At 40.9% G+C, this 25,197-nt stretch overlaps 1 protein-coding gene across 1 annotated transcript in view; it reads right to left on the bottom strand.

Moving 5' to 3' along the window:
- ZNF704 (zinc finger protein 704) overlaps window positions 1-25,197 on the bottom strand; it is a 130,644-nt gene that overhangs the window by 30,110 nt on the left and 75,337 nt on the right. Inside the window, exons 2-3 of the mRNA XM_004679776.2 lie at window positions 4,823-4,926; window positions 614-846 (exon numbers count right to left, since the gene is read on the bottom strand). Of these exons, the coding sequence (XP_004679833.1) occupies window positions 614-846; window positions 4,823-4,926 (337 nt within the window). The remainder of the gene's footprint in view (window positions 1-613; window positions 847-4,822; window positions 4,927-25,197) is intronic.

The following is a 25,197-nucleotide window of genomic DNA, read 5'->3' as shown; positions in this document are numbered from 1 at the left end:
ACAGGTCTGCTGTGAGCAGTAAATGAAAAGACGATAATTAATTTATTAAATCAATTCACCAGAACTCCTTTTGGTTCTTAGGAAACATAGTTTTTAGCAGGGATGCACATATACTTATCCCATATATTCATAGGTCAGTTTTCATATATATTTCACATTCGGTTTTCTAAAAGTAAGATGGATTTCTCCAACACCACTTTCAGGGAAGATTGAAGCAGACAAGAGAAACTGGCGTTAATTATATTTTACAGAGAGGGGTGTGTGGGGGTGGGGTGGGGGGAGGAAGAGCCACCGAAAGAAGCCTAGCCTGGAGTTCAGGTTCATAACTTTCCATGAGATTTCACCCCTAGATTACCTGCTGCTAACTCTTTCACCAGCTCAGCAATGAAGCAATACGGCCCACGATGGGAGCGTAAGTGTACTTTGAAGAAATGTATCACTATTTTATCATTTTATTTGTCTTCACTCATGACCCTTAAACGACATACCTGTTCTATTTGTCGAAAGTGGGCTGGAGGAGTGTGCGACTCACCCTCTCAGCATCTCTCTGAGAGGAGACAAATAGCATATCGACGCGACTATGAACAGGACGGGAAGCCGCCGACAAACCAACCTTTCTTTTCCTGGGAATGGGCTCGTCAAAGAGAAGGTTGCTGGCCTCTGCCTCGTCGATGCCGTCGTCGGCCGGCGCCAGGCTGCGGAAGGGCTTGAAGCTGTCCGCCGACAGCGGTGGGGATGGCGTGGACGGGTTGGACTGATCGCTGGGGGCGCTCCAGCTCCAGTAGCCGCTGCTGCTGGTGCTTGAAGGGACGCCTCCGGCCTCCTTCCAGGATCCGCCGAGCCCTTCTGTGGGTTCCCCAATGACAGCGTCAGTGCCCAGCCGAGGGGGACTCCGGGGTGGGGAAGAGGGGTAACCCCGGCCCTTGAACCTATCACTGTGAAAGCACTGTGAGCCCACTCAGTAGTGTGCAACAGCTGGGTACGGAAGTTTTTACTCTATTTATTCTTTAAAGAAGTCACACAACGTTTATAAACAGTCATCTATCCACATGCTCACAGATTCTTCTGACAGTTTTCTGGTGTATTTCATGTAACACTAGTTTCTTAGGGTGATAGTGATGAATCTAAGAGGGAAAAGAACCCAGCCTACTATCTTGCTAAATTTTGGGAACTCTGCATTTGACTGCAGTATTTCTAAGAGTAAATCGTTTTCAGTATTGGGTCACAGTGTTTCTCTCCCATTTTAAGTTTTTAAAAGGAATTTCCATAGGGACTGTGGCCCTTGGAATATATTTTTAGGAAAAGTTAATCTCAGATTTAAAAGTCTAAGAGAAATAACTTCTGGATAGTTACCCGAAGTTGTTTCCCAAGCTGCTATTATTGTAGCAGATGGTAGTGACTTCTATTTGGTGCTTTACACCCTCACAAAGCTTATTCACGCAAATTCATGAATTCTCACAACTGTCTCGCAGAATAAGGAATATTAAGCACCTTTTACAGATGAGAACATTGAGGTACCAGAAGTTAAGTGATTTGCAGATGGGCCCCAGGCTGAAAGCTTGGTCTCCCTGTTGACCTTCTCTCTCTGACAGTGCATGTGGGTCCTGTGATGTGAGCCTCTTTTATCTCCAGGAAAGCTGAGATTAGAGAATAGTTTATTGGTATTAATGACTGATAAGATTGGTGTTGAATTTTACCCTTCCACTTATGGGAGGAAAATTATGAAATGTTTGCTAAGGTAGAAAGATCTTTGCTCAGCTAGAATGTCTTCTGGGGAGTTCTTTTAATCACTGAAGATTTGCTTTACTGTTCCAGATGTCCAATCTTAATTAACATTTGTATAAATTCTACTTTCTTTTTGAATAATTTTTCCTCCATATTTATGTGTATTTTGAATATATTAAAGCTATATTCTAACTACAAGGGGAGGAAATCCCAAACTGCCTCATTAAAAAAATACTGTTAACATTTGTATAATTAGTAATGAAGAGAAACAGTAGACTAACATTCATGGATGAATTTCTTGACTACCTTCCCCTAATTATAGACCTCCCACATATTCCTTAGGTATATGAAGTAAAAAGTTCAGTTAGAGGAGTGAAGTTTTGAGTTGAAACATCAGAAGTTACCCATCTCATTAAAGCAAGATTCTAGCAGCATCCAATGTCATTTATGCAGGCTCACATCTTGCCAACATCAACAAAACCAAATCAGCATCTTGCTCCCTGCAGTCTACACAGAGAAGGAAGAACTCACTGGATTCGAGTTGCCTATTATAAGTAAGAATGCTTCATCCCATATAACACAGCTTCAAGGAGAAGCCTAATGTAGGGCCTTAGGTAATATTACCTAGAGTGACAAACTCAGTTGGCAGGCCCAGGAGGCTTATAAATATACTGCAGCATACACTTATAAAATAAGTTCATTGTGCTAGATGTGTAATCATGTTAAATATGTGGAACTGAATTTATTTTGAGAACCAACTATTATTGCAATGTGGTTACACTGCTTCATGTCAATGCCGAAAGTTAATTTGCTTACTTAGGAATGACATTTCGGCAGAAACACTATTTAATCAGAAGGACAATGTGAATGTGATATAGAAATGAGTTTTTTCAGAAAAAAGTCAGAATCAATTCATAATATTTTTTAGAGAGCAATGTCTCCTTCTCTTAGGTCAGCACATGTCAAAAAAAAGGCACTGCTAGAAACTCTTTGCAGAGCCAAACCCTGACAATATGATACTTTCAGGCACAGAAAAGGATCATAACAGTTTCCAAAAAGTCACTTATGATACAATGTTCTATATCTATATATGTTATTCATAAACACAATGATTTCTATTTAAAAAAGAAAATCAGAACTTTTTGTCATAAATTGCTTAAAAAATTAAATCAGAGATAGTAATTTGAGATTATTAGGTGGGTAGTTATTTTTCAAGTACTGATGAATTCTGATTTTTTTTTTAGAATTCTACCAACAAAATTTGCATTGAAAGAGCAAAAGGTTTATATGGATTCTAACTTTTCAGGACAAAGAAACATTCTTAATGTTCTCAATTTAAAAAGAACCCACATTATTAAATAAGGATTATACTAAAATATACTTTTCCTCCTCTGAGAATTCCATGAACTTCTGCAGTTCCTTTTTTCCTAGACTAGGTTTTTTGGGTGGGCATTCAGTTTTGCTTTTGTGGTAGTCCTTCTTAGCAGTGTAGCCAAGTTGAGAAGGGAAATCGGGACACCTGCTTGCCAAGAGGCTCCAAAAAAGGCCAGGATAGCAGCCGGTGTGGTCAGGTTTACTTTAGCTATTACCTTGGCTGGGCCTTACCCCAGCTTGTGAACCATGATGGTAGGTGTGATTTATGGTACTGACTTAATTTCCAGCATCCTGATCATTTTTCCTACTTCTACCTGCAATAAGTTTTGGTGAGGACTCATGGGTGTTCCATACATTTATTTTAACACCTCTTCTTACATCTACATAACGTGTGACCCACAACATAATCCATATTTGACTACACTGGCTTTTGACACAAGGCTTCCCTTGTAGCTAAGTTTCTTTCAGTGGCCTCAGTGCATTGCATTTCAGTGACCTACAGTCTGGCTTCTATGCACGACTAGCCCACTGTGAATGTGCTTCCCTAAATGACTGCCTACCAAACTTCTTTTTGAGCAGAATTCAGTCTTTTCATGTTTGACCTTCTGAAGCATTAGTTATCTTTCCCAAAAGATGACTTTTCCCACCTTAGTTTCCATGAAAGAAAACACTTTTCTGATTCTCCTTTATTTCTCCCATCACCCCTCGCGATCTTCCTAGGTTCTCTTCCCTTACATGAAGGCGCCTCAACACTCCCACATGAAGTTGCCTCAACACTCCTCCCTCCGCCATCTTCTCTTTGTCTCCATGTCTACACAGCTCATTTACTCCTGTGACATCAAAATGTTGTCTTTCGGTTCGTCATCCTCAGTTCAGATTTCTCTCTGAGGTTTCACTCCAATTTTTACCAGATATGACATCTCCTGCTAGCCTTCTGATTTATCATCCTGAATTTTGTGAGTCAATAATATATTATGATTAAGATAGTAGATCTGGAGTAAGAAAGATAAGGAATCAGAAAAATGCCAACTTTGGTATTTACAAGTAATTAATCCCCATGTGCCTCAGTTTATTCATCTGTAAAATAGTGATAACATATCATAGAGTTGTTGTGAGAATTACATGAGATATACCCAGTCTAATATCAGGCACATATTAGCTCAATAAACGCTAGCTATTCCTATGGCTATGATTAGTAGATTAGTACTCCTAAAGAGACTTATCCTACCTAGGAGTATGGATACTGTTTTTCAATATTGTATTCAAAACATCTAGCATGGTCCCTTAAAAATATATATTGAATGAATGTATGGAAAAAATAACTATATTTGATTAAGACATCTGGGAATACTTTTTAAAAATGTTTAATCTTCAGGGTTCTTTAGCCCAAGTACCTCTCCAATCAAACAGAAATAATGCTGGGGAAAATAACTTCCAATTCCAATCTCTGTTCTCCTGGGCAAAAAGCACACAAAGACTGCAAAGTTATAATCTGGAAAGGTGACAGAGCTGGGTAAGTGAGGGTTCAATGGAGATCAGTGGGGGGTCTGGGTAGAAGGCTGATAGATCTGGGGTCACCATTCTTCCACATTTCCTTCTTGCTTCTTGCTAGCAGAAAAGGGCTTGTTACTCATGGCATTTGATTGGAATGAGACCTCTCAAAGAAAGGTTCTACTTTGGGAACCAGAGGTGCTCCCTCATGCTTTATATATGGCAGGCTTACCATTTTGCCGCACGGGAGGGCTTCGGACCAATGGGCTGGTAGATAAGCTGGTTAGTACCATTGCGGCTGTCACCTTGTCCATGTCCAGTTCCTCTGAAGACTTCCTATAAAATAGCGAAGAGCACTGTTAACTGTGTTCACTCAGCATCTGTGTGGGCCAATGCCATGTGTTATATGCTGCCACACACATTTACTCCTTGAACTTATTCCAATGGAAATATTTATTTCAATGCAATATTTTTGTTAGCTTTACTGTAAAGATGAGGCAGTGGGGGTCAAAAGACTAAGGGATTCGCTCAAAATCATATCTATTAGGAAGAGAAGGATTCATCCATTTGTCATTCATCGAACAAGTGTTTATTGAGAGTATGCTGACGGATAGACCCTGTTCAAAGCACGGGGGGTGGGGGGGGATGTGTGGACAAAAGGCAAGGCTAATGGGGAGTAACACAAATATGAGTAAATAAACAAAAAGGAACATAACAAGTTCTGGCAGTGACAAGTGCTTTGAAGGACATGAACAGGCTGACACACAGTGACTGGCTGCACTTCAGGTGCAGGAAGGTTTTGCTGAGGAGGTGACAGCTGAGGTGAAGTGTAAAGGGGGAGGAGTAGGTCCTGAGGAGGTGGGAAATGCACTCCCAGCAGGAGACAGCCTGAAGGCCAGGCTGCAGGAGCCGGAGTGGGCTATTTGGAGAATGACCTAATGGGGTCAGAAGGGGAGAGCAGTGCCGAACAGTCAAGAGTGGTGCTATGGACGTGGGAGGTGTTTTATTTTATTCAAAGTGGAACAAGGAGTTGGTGGAAGACTTTAAGTAGGCTTAAAGATATAACATAATTAATATTTTAAAAATAACTGAGCTACTATATGGAGAATCGCTTTTAGAGAAAGCAGAACAGAAGCAGGGAGGCCAGTAAGGAGTTACTGCTAGAGGGCAGATGACAGGCAAGGGTGGCTTGCCCTGGGGGTGAGGGGCAGTAGCAGACAATCTGGCAGGACTGGTCAGTGCCCTGAGTGAGAGGTCCACAAAGGGAGCCACAGAAGCTGGCTCCCAGGTGTTTGTTTTGAGCATTAGCTACAGTCATTGGCTGAAAGGGGGTGGGGGTGTGGGGGGAAATAAAACTGGGATGTTTTCACTCTAGGGCTCTGCTTACTCTCTACTAAAGGAAGGCTGGGTCATAGGTATATGTTACTATGTTGTTAAAGTGAAGAGCCACTGGTGATCATACATTGAGACGAAGAATTTGCTCTGGTTCATTAATTTTGGCCAGTTAACCCTGAAAAAAGGTTCATTAGATAATAATCATTGTGAATAGAGTCAGCAGTATAAGCTTCTTTAAATAAAGAAATTAATATCTAGAGGCAAAAATGTATGTAGTACACTGACATCAGATAAATTGTACCACCTCTGGAGAAATGAACATTTTCAAATTAGGGAACAGGTGAACAAGCACAATAGAGGATTAATAAGCCATATCAACAAATGTATTGTCACTCTGACAAATGTGGCTTTCATTCACAGGTGTGCTATATAATTTGTAAAAGCAATGAACTCATAGAGTTCAAAATTTGTAGTATTGCTTCACAATACAGTGGGAAAAAGAGATTCTTAAATTGGAGAAAAATCAAGGGGTTCCCAATTTGGGGATAAGGCCGATTAATTAATTTCATCAGGAAGTTACAAATATTATTACAACTTGACTCTTGAATATCCACCATAATGCTAAATTACTAAGCAAATTCTAACATTCCAAACCAAGGTGTGAAGAGAATCTTTGAAATTTACTTCTATAGTTCTTCTCAAAGTACCTTATTCTCTTTTTTCAGCAGAATATTCAGTCATAAGATAAATTATTTGTTTCAAAGACTGATAATTAAAAATATTTCTGGGCACTCTGTGATGAGCCCATGGTCCCAACTGGGGCCAAACAAATTTCTCCTATGGCTGCCAAGAGTCCTCGCTCTCATTTAAGCAAGAAACAATATTCCCCGAGCAGAGTTGTAGGAAAGAGGGAAGCAAAAAAAAAATAAAATAAAATAAAAAATAAAAAATATTTCTGGGAAGCACAATTGAGAACACAATGAAATTCACTCTGTAGAAGTTTGCAAGAGGATATTATACACGTAGGAAAGAACTGCTTGCTCATTTGGCTGACCATCTTAAGATTCCACAATATCCACAATTTACAAAAATTATTCTACTTGGGAGTAAAGGAGATGCCAGTTCCTTACAGAAATAAAGTCTCTTGCAACAACACCAGGGAAAGACTATCAGTCACCTTAAGTTAATTTGAGTCTTTTGTCGGCTCAAATTGCTCATACAGTGATGGTCACAGGAGGATGGAATACCTTGGAGGCCCCAGTGGAGAAAGGCCAGTTATGTGAACTGCCATGTAGACATGGGATCTCCTGTGACTGTTCTCCCAGAGCCCAACCGTGGGGACCACTCTACCCCAGAGTGGGGCACTAGGGAGCAGGCTGAGCTCTTGCCCCTTCTGAGACCAGATTACAGGAGCTGCTGACTTCTCTATTTTTCTTATTCACAGAAGGGTTAAGAACCAGGGCAAAAGGCGCAGGGGTCTGGCACAGGGAATGGCATGCCTTTGTGGGGTAAGGTTCCTTTGCCCTGTGTCCAGTTGCTATCCAGTATCACCTTTTCCTCTCTTGGTTTAAGGGATCTTTATATCTCCTTCTTTAAACTACTTTGTATCCTCTTTGTGTGTGTGTGTTTTTTTTAATATTTAAAGTAAGTATTTGTTTTAGAGGTCTCATTGACAATTTAAATACTGACTTGTGTGTTTTTATATGAAGAACAATAAAAAAAGGTATCATTATGGGCCGTCTCTGGTGGTGCAAGGGGCTAAAGCACAGCCCTGTGAAGCTCTCTGCAGCCACTGAAGCACAAGTTTGATCCCTGACCAGGGAGGTGACCAACGGAGACCTGTCCTCTCTCACCCGCTGCTCCCCTCAGCAGTGCATTTCGGTCACTTTTCTGCTCCCCCATTCTGTCTCTGGTGAATCCTTTCACCCTCTGTATCTCTGGTCTGTATTCCAGCTCTTGTATACATACATAAATAAATCTTTAAAAAAATAAAGGTATCATTATAAAATACTAATTTATTTTGCACTGCCAAAATCCATTAGTACATTTCAAAATAATTATTGAGTATCATGAAGTAGATTTCTAGTAAAGAGTGAAAAGAAGGGGAAACAGGATAATCAAGAGTGCCTTTGTGTTTAAATCTTCTTTAGCTTTCCCATTGGCAGTAGAGGGTCACTAATAGCAATAAAAATATCAAAGAGGCCCTCCCTGGTGGTGCAGTGGGTTAAAGCACAGCACTGAGAATCTAGAGCCGCTTCCGCATGAGTTCGATTCCCGCCTGCCCCGGAGGTGACCACATGGCGTGGCAGACCTCTCCTGACCCGCCCGCTGCTCCCCTCAGCAGTGTATTTCGTTGATCTGCCTGTTCTGCACTCCACTCTGTCTCTGGTGAATTCTCTCACCCTCCACATCTCTGGCCTGTATCCCAGTTCTGTATGCACAAATAAAATCTTTAAAAAAAAAAAATCAAAGAAATACATTGCTAGTAACTCCGTTAACCTGTATTTCTCAGGGAGTATTTTTACCATGCAAAATGAAATGATACCAGATGATATGGCCTTGTTCAGAGTTGTTTTTGTTTTTATCTTTGTCTAATTTCTTTTGGTACAGTACTATCTAATTACTGATTAACTGGTGCTGCAAATTCAAATCCTTATAATTAAACATGAAGTGATAACACACAAAGTAGAACTTGTTACACTTTGAGAAAACCACTATAAAGACCTGGTAGATTTACAGTGAAGGGAAAAGAAACACTAGCAGTGATATTAAATATTTTTTTCTAGTCTGAAACTGAGTTTGAATCCATTGTTGAAAACTTTACCAAATAAAAGTAATATTTATTGTCATCCTCAATGCCATTTGTCCCTCGGTTTGACCTGCCTTCAATGGATGAAGTCTTCAAGATGGAAGAATCACATTTCAGGCAAGGAAGCAGCAAGCCCTTGGCCTGCAGCCCCCTAGAACCCCTATTTAAAGGTGCAGATAAGAACAAAAAGCAGAGCTGGGGCCACATCATGGAGGCCACATGTCAGGCTGAGCAGCTTGCTGTATTCTTGCAAGTAGAGAGAAACCACTGAACATGCATGGATCCCGGAAAGAGATAAATGAATACAATCTGTAATTTAGAACTGCGTCAAAATAGAAAATGTAATGGAAAAGGAAGGGCTAAAGGTAGTTGACCTAGCTGTTGAATAGTCTTAATTTAAACCCAAAGGATTAGACTGAGAAACAACTGTCTCTCTGTGAATAGATAATATTTAGTCTATGACTGAAGAACTTCCTGGATATTTGCTAGGGAAGTGTCCTGACCTCTCTGGGAGAGCAAGTCGAGGCAATGGTTAAGAACGCAGGCTCCAGATCCACTCTGCCAATACTAGCCATCTGACCTTGGGCAAATTACTTAACCTCTCTCCATCTCTGTTTCTTCATCTGTAAAAGGAGGATAAAAATAAATCTGTTGAGAGGATCAAATGAGAAGACATATGCAAGCACCGGGATGAATTTCCCCCATAGTAAACATTCCGTGGATGTTAGCTATTATTAACCTCCAAATTCATGATACACCTATCACCTGTATGTCCCGTCAAAGAGGAGGGCATTCAATTATTTCACTTGCTTTTCTTATCTGCCATCAGCGGTATCCGTTGTTGCTTTGCTTTTCTTGTTAGTTTTGGTGGTGATGGTGTTATTTTTCATAAAGAACAAAGCTGTTATAACTTCATAGGAGCTACCCTGTAAGAGGTGGCAGTTGGCACACAGAGGAACAGCTGCTGGGGCCCTCCCTGCAGTTTTGCACTGGTGCCTTGGCAAAGAGACAGCGTGTGACATCGTGGCTCTTGAGGGCTGTACACAATAGCACAGGCTGGGGTTGGGGTGCCGTTTGGATTTTATATTTAGTGTGCCTGTTTCAATCTTTGCGCTGGGGGTTCTCGTGGTATGCTAGTAGCTTCTGGGTACTGGAAATATAGTATTGAAGAAAACCCAGTAGGGCCTGCCCTCTGAGTTCTGGCCCGCTGGTGAACGAGGTCTTTCCCAAACATGTACAAATAAACATTAAATTTATGGGCAGGAGCAGTAAGAGGGAGGGCTGGAATACCAGGCAGCAGTAGTATGAATTTACAAAGCTCTGCGTAGGTACTCCTCCCGGCTAAGGGGAGGGCCGCTGGCTCAGGGCGTGTGGACGTGAGCATTGGCACTGCTGAGCTGATGGCAGAGAAGCGCTCAGGACTGAGGCTGGGCAAGGATGACCTCAGAAGGAATGGAAAGGCCGAACTCCATGTGCAGTGCTCTTGGGGAAGAGACGATCCTGGTACACCTTCAAATTCTGTCATGGTTTTAAAATCCTTATCTTAAAGACCCTGGAAAGGAAGGAAGTGTTTCAAGCAGAGTGGGGCTGGGAGAGGTCAGGTCAGGTTGGGGTGATGCTATCAAATTTGCTTTTCAGAAAGCTCACACTGGCTGCTGTATAGAAAATGAGTTTCCCGGGTTTGACAACTGATCTTTTATCTGAGGAATTGATTGCCTGGTGACTATGGCAGCAGGTTGCAGAATGACATCATCTGTGACAAAGAGGCCATCAGGACTGTGCATGGGGACAGCAGACACGGCCTCGGGGCCCTGGGTTTGAGGCTCTGGTGGGTTTTGTCAGTTTGGCTCTAAGCACTCGGCAGTGGTCTGCGCTCACAAGGTCAGCTCTTGTTGGGGCCAAAAGAAGCCCTTTTTCTCCTTTTGAACCACTTGATCCTGAATGCTCTCTACTTAGAGGGCACATATAAACACAGTCTCTCCTGGCTAACCCACCAGCTAAGACAGAAATGTTTTACACCCCAGAGAGTCATAAAAGGCATTTATCGGCAATTAAAGTACTGTAGTAACAAATGGAAATAAAAGTGAATAATACATTCCTTAGATTAGCACTAATCCAGTTCCTTAGCAACTACTGAAACCTGTCTAGACTAAGTTCAATTACTTTAAAACGTGGTAATCCTAAAACAAGGAATAAAGTCTGAAAATAAAATCTATTGGAAAGGCCACAGTAACCTTCCCTAATCTTGCAGTTCTGGGAGAGTTTATATAAAACTAGATTCAATAGCTATTATAGGTGATTAAATACAAAAACTTCATTTCCATCCTAAACAAATCTTATGGCAAAAGCGGAAAATGTTAACCTCACTTTAGTGTTAACTGCTCTTCAAGACTATGGGGAGGGTGAGGGGAGCTACCTATAACAGTAACACCAGTGGCCTTGATCAACAAGATGGGGATGTTAGAACCAACTTGTCACAACACATAAGGGCAATAGAAGCCAGTGATTCCGAAGCTGCCTGGTGAAAGGTCATTTTTTTTTTATTTTTAAATTATAACAGTTTAATTTTACATCATTTTGTGCTTTTTTCCATGTTAGTTGTAATCCCCATGGGCTTCCCATCAACAAATGACTGTGAGCCATCACCATAGTCCCATGCACTTCACCCCTCTCCCAGCATCCCACTCCAGCCCTGGTATATAGTTGTTCATTATTATTCCCTCCCCCTCCTTTCCTTTATGCTCCTGCTATGAGTGAAGCCATTGGTATTTTTCTTTTTCTTTCTGGCTTATTTCACTAAGCATGATCCCTTCCAGCTCCATCCATGTTGCTGCAAAAGGCATGCATTTATCTTTTTTGATCACTGAGTAATATTCCATTTATTTTTTTTTGATCACTGAGTAATATTCCATTGTGTACATCTACCACATCTTTTTAATCCACTCATCCACTTTTGGGCATTTGGGCTGTTTCCATGTCTTTCCAATTGTAAACAGAGCAGCAATAAGCATGGGGGTGCAGGTGTCTTTTTGAATCGGTGTTTTTGTGTCTTTTGGGCAGATATGTAGGAGTGAGGTTGCTGGGCCCTATGGAAGCTTCATTTTTAGCAGTTTGAGAAACATCCTAAATCTCAGCCTTTTAAATTGCAGCTTTCAATCAAGTTCAATAACAGTTGAAGCAAACTGACAAGAGACTAGATAAAGAAGGTGGGGTACAGATACATAATGGGATAAGTCTCAATAAAAAAATAAGTGAAATTTTTTCCATTTGGAACACTGGTGAATCTTGAGGTGATGATGCTAAGTAAAATAAGCCAGACAGATAAAGACAAATACCATTGGATTATCACTCACACGTGGAATATAAAGAAAGCAAATGAAATCAAAACAGAAATAAAACCTTAGACTCTGACAACAAAATGGTGGTTACCAGAGGGGGAGGGGGCGGAGTGTGTGAGTAACCGGTAGAGGGAGTCAATTTGGTAGTGAATAGTAACAAGACCTTTGGTGGCAGGTGGGGGGCAGAATATACCCCTTTATAAGGTATGAAGCTGTACTTCTGAACTTGTATTGTAAACCAAAGATATGCCTTATTTAAAAAAAGAGCAAGATTCTCCATACGGAGAGGAATTCTTAAAGATGTTGAGGCTCAAAGGGGTGGAGGGCAGAGTTGGAGTTGGGAGCTGATCACCAGGATGAGGCAGGATTGAGGAGAGGAAAGCTGAGACCAGCTGGCTCAAACCTGTAGTGAGGAGGAGTGGCCAGCATGTCAGGAAAGTTGAGGTATGAGGAAGGGTGGAGGTGGAAGAGACTTCAAAACCACAGGAGGATTGCATAGAATGGAAGGGCATTGCATGCTAAAAGCAATAGGGATGTGGAGAAATACATTATACATTATGGGCAGGTTCACTCTGCCTTCAGGATAAGATCTAACTCCCGTGCAGGAAGCTCTTGGGCCTGGCAGGGTCTAGCCACCTGTCCACCGATCTTATCTTGCAGCTCCCCCCAGTGGCAATTCTTCATAAGAACATGCATTCTCCTCTCTGTACCTTTGCACAGCTATGCACTGCTTGGAACAATACCACCCCCCTTCCCACCTGCCCTGTTCTACTCATCCTCCAGTAATCTGCTCCATCCACATCTGGGAAGTCTGCTCACATCTGCCAAGAGTGCCTGGTGCCCCCAGACCATACTGTCTCTTCCCAACATCTTGCGCTTGCTCCTCTGGCCCCATAAGCAGGACTCAAGCTCTCTGCTCTCTATTCCTAATATCTCGCACTAAAACTATGCCTGGGGTGAGTCCTTAATAAACGTTTGTAACTTACTGACACATCAGCAGTAAGTAATGGTCAACAGTCAACGAGGGATGGCAGGGAGAAGCACAGAAAGCATAGTTGAAAAACTTCTGCAGTCGGTTCTTTGCTCTCTCGCATCTTATTAGACCTGGTAATTTATTCAGTTCCTCTTGTGGAAAACAATTCCTCAAAAATTCAGCTATTAAATAAATCATTCATATGAATACCTTTTTACTGGCCTTAAAAATGTTGGCCTAGCTATGCAAAATTGATTTTGTTCCAGTGTCTGTGCTAATTTTCTACATTCACAAAGGCTCACAGACCCATCAGTGAACTCTAGAATGGCAGCAATAACATTATTAAATAATAACTTCCAAATCCCCTGAAAACAATTCTGTGTGATTAGCTGGACTTCTTGATGTGAGCAGGCTGTGAAGTGCAGCTCAGGGAAGCATCGTGAACATCCCCAGATGGGCCTTTTGCTTTGTAGGTTTGGCATTCCTGATTGCAGCCAACGTGTTCTCCCAGGAGTCACAGGGGGTTTTTAAATCATTGTGTTTCTCTTCCAACACAAAGCCCTCTCTGCGCAGGGGAGCATCCTCTTGGGGTTGCCATTTTGGTGCCATGTGGTAGGAGACCAGAGAGACTGCGTCAAGGTTCCTGAGGTTTGAGTGTGTGTGTGTCTCTCTGAGTCTGTGCCTTTGTGAGTTGATGCCTGGCGCTGTGTGGGTCTCTGTGCCTGTATCTGTGTGTATAGCTCCGTGAGTGTGGGTTTGTGTCCTATATGTATGCGTGTGTGTCTGGCTCTGTGTGTGAGCATCTCCATGTGGACCCGTGTGGGCATTGAACATGGAAGAGGAAATGAAATGAGTTGGAGGCGCCCATGCCGTTTCATGCCCAGGGATGGCCACACTTTTTCCCCAGCTCTCTGGGTTAGCAAAGTCTTTACTTATTTCTCCCTCACGTCCCCACTTGGCCTGCTGCTACTCAGCAACGGCCAAAACAAGGTTATCACATTATCTGTAAAGGACTCCTGGATATTTCTGGAAGGTTTTAGCCCAGCTGCTGTCCATTTCTGCTACCAGCCAGTTAGACCCAGAGTCTTGGGAGCACCTTGGGTCATGTGTGGGGGCAGTGGGGCCTGGGCTAATGGGGTTGAAGTGTCCCGAGTCACCCAGGCAGTCTGCAGGTCAACAGCCCACAGACAAATGTTTCAGTTGTCCTCCAAAAGAAAACTCATCAAAATTGTGTCCCTCACTATTCTGTTTGTGCCTAAGTTAGGTCATTCCAGACTTACTGGTGGGGTTAATTATGTTATTGTTTGGCGCTCTTAAATCCTTCAGGCCTCAACAATGTAAAAACTCACAGTCACAATTTTATGGTGATGACAGTTTTTACAGGAGAGGTGTCAATTAGAGAAAAACAAGGAGACTTATTTTCTCTAGATTAAACAAAAAGGTTAAAAAGGGCTTTTTCTATTGCTGTTGTTTCTTTTACCTGAAATAGTAACACTATTATGTTGTCAACAGACTTAAGTGTGGGCTAGTAGTGACCGATATAGTCATTTCACCTTTTTGTTTTTTTAGGGAGAGGACTCATTTTGTTCCCAACCAAGCATCCCCAGTCAGCCTCCCAGGGGCCAGAGGCAGAGGGAGCTCCCTCTCCCCAGGGTAAGCAGTTTTGGAGTCTTCACTGCTGAGGAAACACAAGACACTGGGCTAAGTGGTCTGGGGAAAGGCCCTGCCCTCCAGGAGGGACCTCTCCCTCTGGGCCAAAGAGAGCTGATAGGGCTAAGCGCTATTATGCTCTAGGCAGAAAGGGAACTGGGAGCTTTTAATTATAGTAAAATTTTTGGATATATTTCATGTTCAACCTTCCTGGGAACTGTGTGCAGATTTTAGCCACTTCTGGGGAAAATTCTAGCAGGATTTTATGTTCTGACAGGAGAGACAAACTGTAAGTGATCTAGACTGCATGAGTCCCTGTGAAAGCTGCTTTAATTTCAGTTTGGATTTAAAAAAAAATGTAATCTTTTTAAAAAACTGCATTTACCTTCTAATGATAGCTAATATTTATTGAACGATCCCTATACCTGACATTTAGGCACACTATTTTAAATTGTCACTGAAGGCTGATTATTATTGCCCTGTTTCCAAATATGGAGATTCTGGCAACTTTCTAAAGGCACTTGCAGTCAGCCAGGTCTGCTTTATGCAAGTGACTTGATGGATCTTCAAACCCCAAAGGATGTTTTCATGATCATCTCTATAACCTTGCTTTAAATTTGAGACATAAATGTAAAATCTATAGCCACAATGTATTTGTGAATGAAGTGCAGTTAATTTTAGGTCATATGTTTTTCTTCTATTACATTTCAATAATCTTGTAACAAAAGAACTTCTTTTATATACATGGTGATTCCACATTAATGAATCACAGCAGGTAGAAGTTTAAATTGACAAGACATAGATTGAATTACAGACTTACTACGCATTTTAAAAGAGTGTTTTGCTTTCTATGGATTTGCTTTAAATAGAGTTCTTATAATGTGCTTAAAATGTTTTCAGTGATTAAATTCCAATTCAATTCATATACCCTAATTTTAACCCCTACACCAATATTTTACACTATTAAGTTGAAATTGTGGATTATCACTAGTTTTTATCTACACAAGTGGCAATTTCATATGGTTCAATCTGATATTTGCTCTTACTCAGATATTTATCTTTAGTTTCATGATCAGAAGTGAGTCAACTTATCTTTATTTTAAAGATTTATTTAAATTGCTGTTTCACAGAGTCAGAGAAAACCAAACCAAAAGCACATCTAGAAATATGAGTGAAGAATTGTGGCCTACAGAGCAGGGTGTGTGGGGAAGAAAGGGGAGAACACAGTGCGGGGGTTGGGGGTGGGCAATGGACTGGACTGTGGGTGCCTTGGGAACAAACACCTGAAGAGGTCTGATCCTATCCCTCTGCATCATAGACAGTAAACCAACATTAGCTCAATAAAAAAGAAAGATGACAAAATAAAATCAAATAACAGTTTCAGTTCAGTGAACCAGATAATGGTTCTCTAAAGTGTTTATTATGGGCATTTTATTTCTGGATTTAGCTTTCATTGAAAATACTGTCCTATTAATATAATATAAGCAAGTTTCAATTCAATAATATCTACTACATGAAAAGTATTGCTTTAGGCAGAATTCCTTGGCCCACAACTTGTTAGTGCTTTACAGAAATCCCTGAAAATGTCCAGATTTCGGGAAATGAGCGAAGGCATGCATGTTATTGCTGGAGGATTTTCATGCATAACCACACTACTGGCTCTGTTCCCTGTGTGCTGGCTGTTTAACCATGCTACCAATATATGTTTCCATCAATTCCTACAGCACTTATTGGATGGCAGATCAATTCAGATTGTCAATATACGTATTTTGTCCCTAGAAAAATAGTCATTCAATAATTCTTAATTTGTTCATAACAGCACAATTATAAGCACTATGAAATCAACCCTATTTCTTAAATATCCAAAGGCTGAACAATTGCACATTTTGCTGTACACTTTGGGCACAAGGAATATGACTTCCCCAAAGGAATAAGCCGGAGAAAGTGATACAGGCAGAAGATAATGCAAAGGTTACTGCGGGGCACAACAGCAGATCAGTAACACAGTTAAGTGGCTACTGGCTGGGGCATATCTAATTTCCTGTAATAAAAGGTGCAGGAGTGCCGGTTAGTAAAGCCCAATAGGGCTGAGGCTAAAGCCAAGTGAAGTCTGCAGTCCCGGGAAAGCCAAGCACCATGGCTACCGTTTCACATTTCTTCTGAAAACAATACAAATAGCTTATAGTCATAGGACGCTGGAATTAATAGTTAATGTAAAAAGGATCACTAAAAACAAGTGTACAGCTATCAGGTATAAATAATAATTTCCACCTCTGCTGGTAATTTTTTACTTATTTGGGTTGTCATACTAGCGTAGCAGTGGCTTATAGGTGCATTTACGGTAAGAGCATGCTGATTAAATGATGGTAGAATTACCCATTCAACATTTCTCTCAATTCTGTGCTATTAGGCAGTTCTAAATATTTCAAATGCAAATAGACCTCTAATAGGCAGCAGTTCAGTGGTTACTTAATCTGTCTTCTTTTCTTTTTTTGAATCATTGGAAAGCTGTTATTTTTCCTTTTCTCTGTATTTGAAATGAACCCATGAGCTTATGATAAGGAATTAACAAACATGGAGATTACAGAAGCTGGATTTACTTGAAATTTGATGAGAAAATGAGTCAATTAAAAATAATTTCAACAATATGGAGAGAAAAGCCTTTTCAGTATGACACATCACTGATTTCACTAACACTTCTTTTTTCATCGTTTGCTATTTCTACAAAGGTTCATCCAGCACAGAAAGAAATAAGCACCTGCTTTCATTTGTAAGCAGGTCAGACTTCTAGTTCAGAGAGGTAGTAAAAGCTTCTCTATCACTTTGAGTCCTTCCAGAAGCAGTTGCTAAGATGGGATCAGCCCTGTGAGTGACTTATGGGAGATGATGCCTTTGAAGACTTGGGAGGGGCCAGCCACCAGGAGGTCTGACACTTGTGAGAAAAGAGTGGATGAAGGATTGGTTAGGAAGTAGAATACACTCAAGTAGTTTTGAAAATGTCTCAGTTCAAGCTGATGGGAGTCCTGAGCAAAGGTTGCCCATTGGAGGCATCTCAAGGCAGACAGCATTGCCTGGCTCTAGTAGCCCACCTGTGCTAGGTGCTTGTGGGGGGGGGGGGCAGGGACAGTTAGGGAAGTATGATCTTGGTGGCCATAGGATCCAACAGTGGCAGCAGTAGCTGCGAGTCAGCTGTGCTTCTGCAGTACACTTCCATGTTGACCGCAACTCCTACTTCTTTTTGGTCATTCTCCAGCTTTCTTTCCATGGAGATCCTGTTTCTTTCAGATCAAGCTAAAAAATTCTTGGGCCAGACATTTTCACCAGTTTCCTGGAGGTACATTCCTTGAGGACCAGCTGTGTGTCTCCCTTTTTTCCTGACCACATACGGCTTAGAGTTTCTGTCATGATATAGAGGGCTACTGCAGGCAAGTTAAATAAAGCATCTGGAAGGAACTGCTCAAGGATCACTCCATATTTGCTGGAGAGTTACCTTTATTATAATTCCTTTGGTTTAATGGCCTAGGGGATCAAATCCAGGGCATAACTCCCTTCTTAAGTAAATCACAGTAGTTAATATTTATACAGGATTTACTCCATACCACCTCATGAGATTGATTCATCCTTATAGTATGCCTATAAAATTAATACTGTGATTATTCCTGCTTGTAGGGATGAAGGAACTGAGGCAGAGAGGCGAATCGAGTGTACACCGGAATTTCAATTCCCATCTAGGCAACTGGACACTACAGAATGTATTTGTAATGGGCTAAATGTGTGTGTCCCCAAATTCATATGCTAAAGCCCTAACCCCCAATGTAACAGCACAAGATGATACAGCCTTTGGGAGGGAATTTGGGTTAGTTGAAGATAAGAGGGTAGAGCCCCCATGATGGGATTTACGAACTTAAAATTAAAGGAAGAGCCACCTGAGGAAGACAGAGGCTTTCTCCAAACCAGGAAGAGGTACGTCACCAAGAAACAAGTCATTTGGCACCTTGAACTTCCTAGCTTCCAGAATTATCAGAAATAAATGTTGTGTTAAATTATTCCACGTAGCCCAAGCTGATAGTGTTTCCACCAAGCATGCTAGGAAAAGAGATTGGCAAGAATTAGGCAAGTGCATAGAGTCACAGATGTGAATTTTCCACAAGCTGGGAACCAGTGACAACTACTTTATCAGCTCACCCAGTTTGGCAGCAGGAGGACCCAGGGTCCGTCTTGGTTAGCATGGAGTGTGTTGTGCACTAGTCTATGTGACTGCTCTACGAGCCAGGCAGGCACCCAGAATCTTGAGCTAACAAACTCTTTCTGATACCACCCAGTGGGGTTTCCTAGGGTGCTCTGACCACAGTTTGAATTGCTTTGAGAACTACACATGTTCTAGCCTAAGAATGAGAGATGTCAGAGACTGTAGCAAAGCAGTAACTGAGAATAGAGTGACACTACCACTGATGGCAGTGACAGAGGCAATGCTAGTAAGCAGCCAACAGCCATGGTCTCATGGATGTTAGGACATGAAGTTTTGGCCACTTACAGCCTTTTAGAGAAGCCAACTATAACTAGCAGGTCAAATTCTGGGTCAGGAAAGAAAAATGTGTACGTGTGTGTATGTGTGTGTATTTATATATATACAGACAAGATTTTGTGTATTATTTGAAATTGACCCACAGCTTCCAGCAGATTACACACTCACTGTTTTAAATTAACTTAAAAGAGAACTAGAGGAGCTCAAAATATATAATTGACCTTTAAATGGCCCTATGCTGAAGAGCAGAGACGCAGTAATGTTTTCTTATAAAAAGGATGCTCAAGGCCTCCCTGGCGGTGCAAGGGGTTAAGTCTCTGCACTATCAAGCTAGCACAAGCCACTGGCCACATGAGTTCGATCCCCAGGCAAGAAGCTGATCCATATGACACAGCAGACCTCTCCTGTCTTGCCCACTCCCACCTCAGCAGGATATTTCAATAGATCCCCATGTCTGGTCCCAGTTCTGTCTCTGGGAATCCTCTCACCACCCCCACCCCACAGCTCTGGCCTACACCCCAGCTCTTGTATGCATAAATAAATTTTAAAAAATTAAAAAGGATTCTCGGAGATAGGGGAAGCCATCTAATATTGAAGTTCAGAAAGATTTTTTTTTTAAACTTTATGATGGAGAAATTAAGAGGGCAAACCTAAGTGAGTGATACGACTTTTGCAAAAGCAAATTATGCTGGATCCATCTATTATACTTCTTTGGAGATAAATATGTATGTAAATAAAAGAGAAACAGTGATGGCTCACAGCTCCTCCCATGCCACACCTTTCCTATTGATGTCAACTTAAATCTAGTATCTAGCTGGGCATCAATTCTAATTGTGGCCAAAGTACACGGAAGTCTTTTAAAAGCTATTAATAAGAGATACCATCTGATGATTTAAAAAAGCAACTAAACAAACACAAAATTACCAATGAATTGTGGGAGACTTTCATTAATAGAGAATAATTTGAGAAGTTAAAAAAAAAAAAGTGGAGGAAATGGTTTACATAGGGGCATGCCGTCAACCAGGTTCCTATGAACCTGTGCCTGGGATCTGTGACAGCAAAGTTTTTGAATTTTCTGATGATCCCAACTCTTAGGATCATAGGATGGATTTCAGAGTATATTAAAAGCTATAAAACATGGTTACATTTTAATTGGTGAGAAAATGCAAGGTAATAAATGCATTAAGAAAAAGTATCACAAAACAGCCAGGCATATAAAATGAGGTATCAGTTATACCCGGGAAGAGTTTTCTGGGATTACTGGTAAACTCCACTAACAGGAAAGCTGCCTGGGGGTCACTTAGTCCAGCCTGTTAGGTGATCTCTTTCTATTGCACTTTTCCCAGGGAACACTGAGCTTTTGCTCTCACATCCCAGGAGTCAGCATCTCGAGGAAGCCCCTTCTTTTACCAGACATTTCAAGGTTCTGAAAGTTCTTTCTGTTGGGGCAATACCTACTGTGTCCTTATGTAGTAATGTTCTAGGAGCACAGAGGGCAATACTGATCCTTCTTCTACATACATGCCACTCCAATTTGAAGAACCAGAATGTTCTCTGTAAGTCTTTTTCTTTTTTTAACATGTTAAGCCTTCCACATACCTTCGATGTTTTGCTGGGAACAGTCTAAATGTCCTAATTATCCAAGTTGCTTTCCCATTGGTGAGCTAAGCTGTAATTTGATTCTGCCCTTCACTGAGGACTGAATTCAATATTGTAGGCATGATATAACCAGTGCTCTGGGAAAGGAGACCTTATTCTCAGAGACTTTTATTTTTAAATAACAGCTTTATTTAGAAATAATTTACATACACATAATTCATACTTTTAAAAGGCGTAAAATTCAGTGACTTTTAGTATATTTATAGAGTTGTGTAACCATTATCACTTCCAGAATATTTTTATCATCCTTCAAAGAAAGCCTGTGCCCATTAACAAGTCCCTTCCTATTCCCTACCCTCTTTTCTGTTTCTGTGAATTTTCATGTTCTAGACATTTCACACAAATGTTCTTATACTATAGATGATCTATTGCAATTAGTTTCTTTTATTTATTTCATTATTTATGCCACCCATGATATACCATCATTAATCTTCATTTCTCCTTACTGATGAATAATATTCTGTTACATGGATATATCTTATTTTACTTATTAGCTGATAGACAATGGGTGGCTTCTACCCAATGGATCTATGTGTTAGGAGTAGATTGCTAGGTCATATGGTAACTATCTTACCTTTTATTTTTTAAGATTTATGTATTTATTCATGCAAAAGCTGGGGTGCAGGCCAGAGGTACAGGGGGTGAGAGGATTCACCAGAGACAGAGTGGGGAGCAGAACAGATCTACTGAAATACACTGCTGAGGGGAGCAGCAGGCGAGAAAGGAGAGGTCTGCTGCGCCATGTGGGTCACCTCCCCACTGGGGATCAAACTCCAAAGTGCTGTTACTTAGCCCCTTGTGCCACCAGGGAGACCATCTTTACATTTTGAAAAACTGACAAACCATTTCCCACAGTGGCTGCCCCATCTTACAAGTCCACTAGCTGTGTATGAAATTCCAGTTCCTTTAATCCTCTCTGGCACTTGTTGCTGTCCATCTTTTTGAGAACAGCCATAAAGTGAGCGTGAAATCACTCTGATTTGCACTGCCCTACGGACTAATGGTGCTGAGCATCTCTACATGAGCTTATTTTCCATTTGTATATCTCCTTTGGAAAAATGTTTATTAAAGTTCTATGTCCTTTTGATTTGGTTGTTGTTGTTGTTGTTTTTATTTTATAATTGAGTTACATGAGCTTTTATATATTTTGAATACTAGATCCATATCAGAGATTTGATTTGGAAATGTTTTCTCCCAATCTGTGTGTTATTTTCACTTTCTGGATAGTATCATGCGCAACACTAAAGTTTAAGTTTGATGCAGCCTAAATTATACTTCTTTTGTCACTTGTGTTTTTGGAATCACAGCTAAGAAAACATGATTTAACCCTACATTAGGAAATATACTATGTTTTATTTGAAGAGTTTTGTGACTTTACCACCTACATTTAGGTCTTTGGTCCATTTTGAGTTAATATTTTATATAGTTGGGCTCTCCCTGGTGGAACAATGGGTAAGGACGCAGCACTGCAAGCTAGCTGTACCAGCTTCAGTGCAAGTTTGTTCCCCTGCCCCAGAGGTGATCCATATGGCACAGCACAGACTACTCCTGATCTGCCCGCTGCTCCCCTCAGCAGTGTACTTCGTTGATCTTCCTGTTCTGCTCCCCACTCTCTCTCTGGGGAATCCTCTCACTGCCCCTGTATCTCTAGCTTGTACCCCAGTTCTGTATGCACACAAATAAATAAATCTTAAAATTTTTTTACATGATTGAGGAGTTCCAAATGTTTTATCACCATTTGCTGCAAAGAAAATTCTCACCCTCTTTGTTGAAAAATCATTTGATTATAACAGTAGATCAATTTTAGCAATGATAATGGACATTTGCTTTTCATGCAGTTGTACTGAGTTTATTATCAACTAAATTCTGTAAGGGTTTCATAGGTGGTGGTGCTCAATTTGGGTCTCCTTATTCTGTGCAAAAGGTAACTGTGGCCCAGATAATCGATTTTATCAGTATTACTCTTAAACATTAGTTTTTCTGTTATCAGGTCTTTTCACTAAATTGAGAGCTTTAGGATGTGTAGTCGAATGTCCCTCCCAGTTTTATAGCATCTACTTCATTAGTTATTCATATTAGCCATGGGTTATTCAATAAACTTTATATCAGCCAACTAGCATAGGTATTGATGAATGAGATAAAAGTACCTGCCTTTATGGAAGAGGCACAGAGAAGACAAGTTAACACAGAATTTAACAAACAGGATGATTTCAAATAGTGAACATTTCAGTAGCAGCTTATTTAGGAAAATCTCTTCAACCTATAATTTCTTCTAATATCTCTATCATTTTAGAAGCTATCATGTCTAAATGCTATTACTTACAATTCATGTCAGTGAATGCTGTACTTTGGAAATGCCTTCCCTGTATCTGACGTTGCTGTCGAGGACATGCCATCTTTGGAACCATCCAGACAGTACAACTCAAGAATGGTAGGACTGTGAGCTACACCCAAGACAGAATTGCTTTGCAGGCTAGAATAATACACTGAAGTCCTAAAATGATTACTTTATCTTGTTATATTTGAGCTGCCTGACAACAGTCCTTGTCATTTTTTTCCTAGATAAATAACACCAGTGGTTTCCAGTGTCATTCCCAACCCCTCCCAGTACTGCAGCACTATCTGCATATTCTTCCTCTCTGTCCCATTTTGTGCTAAGTTTGTAAAGTCATAAGAAAAATAATAGTTGACTTAGGAGGTAGTTCCACTGAAACTAATGAAAATGAAATGTACCTGAGAGAAAAACCTCTTTCTGAGCCTCTTACATCTCTGAGATGAAAGTTTACCAATACTGATGTAAAACAGCCTGATTCCTTAAACAAAAACAGCGCCTGACATGCAATGTCCAACAAATATCACACACACACATTTTTTTTTTGCTACTGGTCAATTTTGATTTTTTTAAAATTTTTTTTATTATTTATTTATTTGTACAGAACTGGGGTACAGGTCAGATCATCAACAACAGGGGCAGGAACATTAACCAAGTCACTGGGGTACAGAATGAGAGGATTCACCAGAGACAGAATGGGGTACAGCACAGGCAGATGGACGAAGTACACTGCTGAGGGGAGCAGCGGGCAAGTCAGCAGAGGTCTGCCATGCCATGTGGATCTCCTCCGGGGCAGGCGGGGATCGAAATCATGTGGAAGTGACTTAAGCTTCTTTGTGCTGTGCTTTAACCCACTGCGCCACCAGGGAGGGCCCAATTTTGATTTTTAATTCCTTCTTGATCAATTAACCATTGGCTCCTGCCAAAGCTCCCGCATGGTTTTAGTGGCTACCTGGAAGCTTTTGGTCCTCTAGACAAGGCAAAAATCATTCTACGAGATTACTGGCCATCACCAGTGATCTTCTCTGACCAACTTTCTCTGCATGCTTTGATTTTCTTCCTGTATTCACATATTTATATTGGCAGTTTTCATCAAGAAAAGAGGGCTGCAAAATTGAGTTTCTCTTAGCAACCATTGGTTGACAGTTAAGTCACCTCATAGTGCACTTGTGACTAGCATGCAGATCCCATATAGGGTGTTAGTAGGAGGCTGACAGAGCCAGGACTGTGATAGCTCTGTAAAAATATTTTGTCTAGCACAAAATTCCTCTGTTGCCACTAATTTTTCTTTTCTGCCATTTTGCCTCCATGCATACAAAGAGAAGTCAGATTTAATATTCATCAATTCAATTGACTCCATGGAAACAATAGTGATTTCTAAGATGAGAAAGAATGATGGATGCATGCTAGTCATACTTCTTGGCTGCAAAAACCAAAATTCTGACTCATCAAATTAGATTACTCATTCAAATACAGGCCAAGTAAGTATACTCTGCATTTATGTACTGATGTCTATCAGCTGGGACAGGGAATGAGCTAATATTCCAAAAGAATCAATTCACATCCCTGTTCTCATAGTCAGCAATATCAGATGCATTTCTAGCATTCCTATTAATTTAGTAAACCCACACAAGATGTGAACTAAATTAGCCTTGACCTTTGTTTTCAGTAAGATTATCTGAAATGGGTGTGTTTTTGTACTTTCCCAAATGAGAATGCTATGCATTTTTTTTTTCTCACGAGACAAGCACTGTGAACCAATGGAGGACTACAGAGCCTTATAACAGGATCCAGAACATACAGCACTTTGGGGCAGTATCCCTGGCACAACTCATTTATGGCAGTGATTTTGCTATTTGGATTAAAGTGGCCCATTCCTGGGCCCTTTACACTGTGGCTTCTGATTTCTACTTTGGACATGTGGGATTCCAGGGGTGTATGAGGCCCAAAGGAGCGGGTGAGGCCAGAGATTCTTCCAGTCCTACA

The sequence above is a fragment of the Condylura cristata genome, unplaced genomic scaffold, assembly GCF_000260355.1.
Source record: "Condylura cristata isolate star-nosed mole 26May11 unplaced genomic scaffold, ConCri1.0 scaffold00009, whole genome shotgun sequence".
NCBI classification, from domain to species: domain Eukaryota; kingdom Metazoa; phylum Chordata; class Mammalia; order Eulipotyphla; family Talpidae; genus Condylura; species Condylura cristata.
The sequence above is the reverse complement of the archived record's forward strand: the minus strand, read 5'-3'. Positions and strand labels throughout refer to the sequence as shown.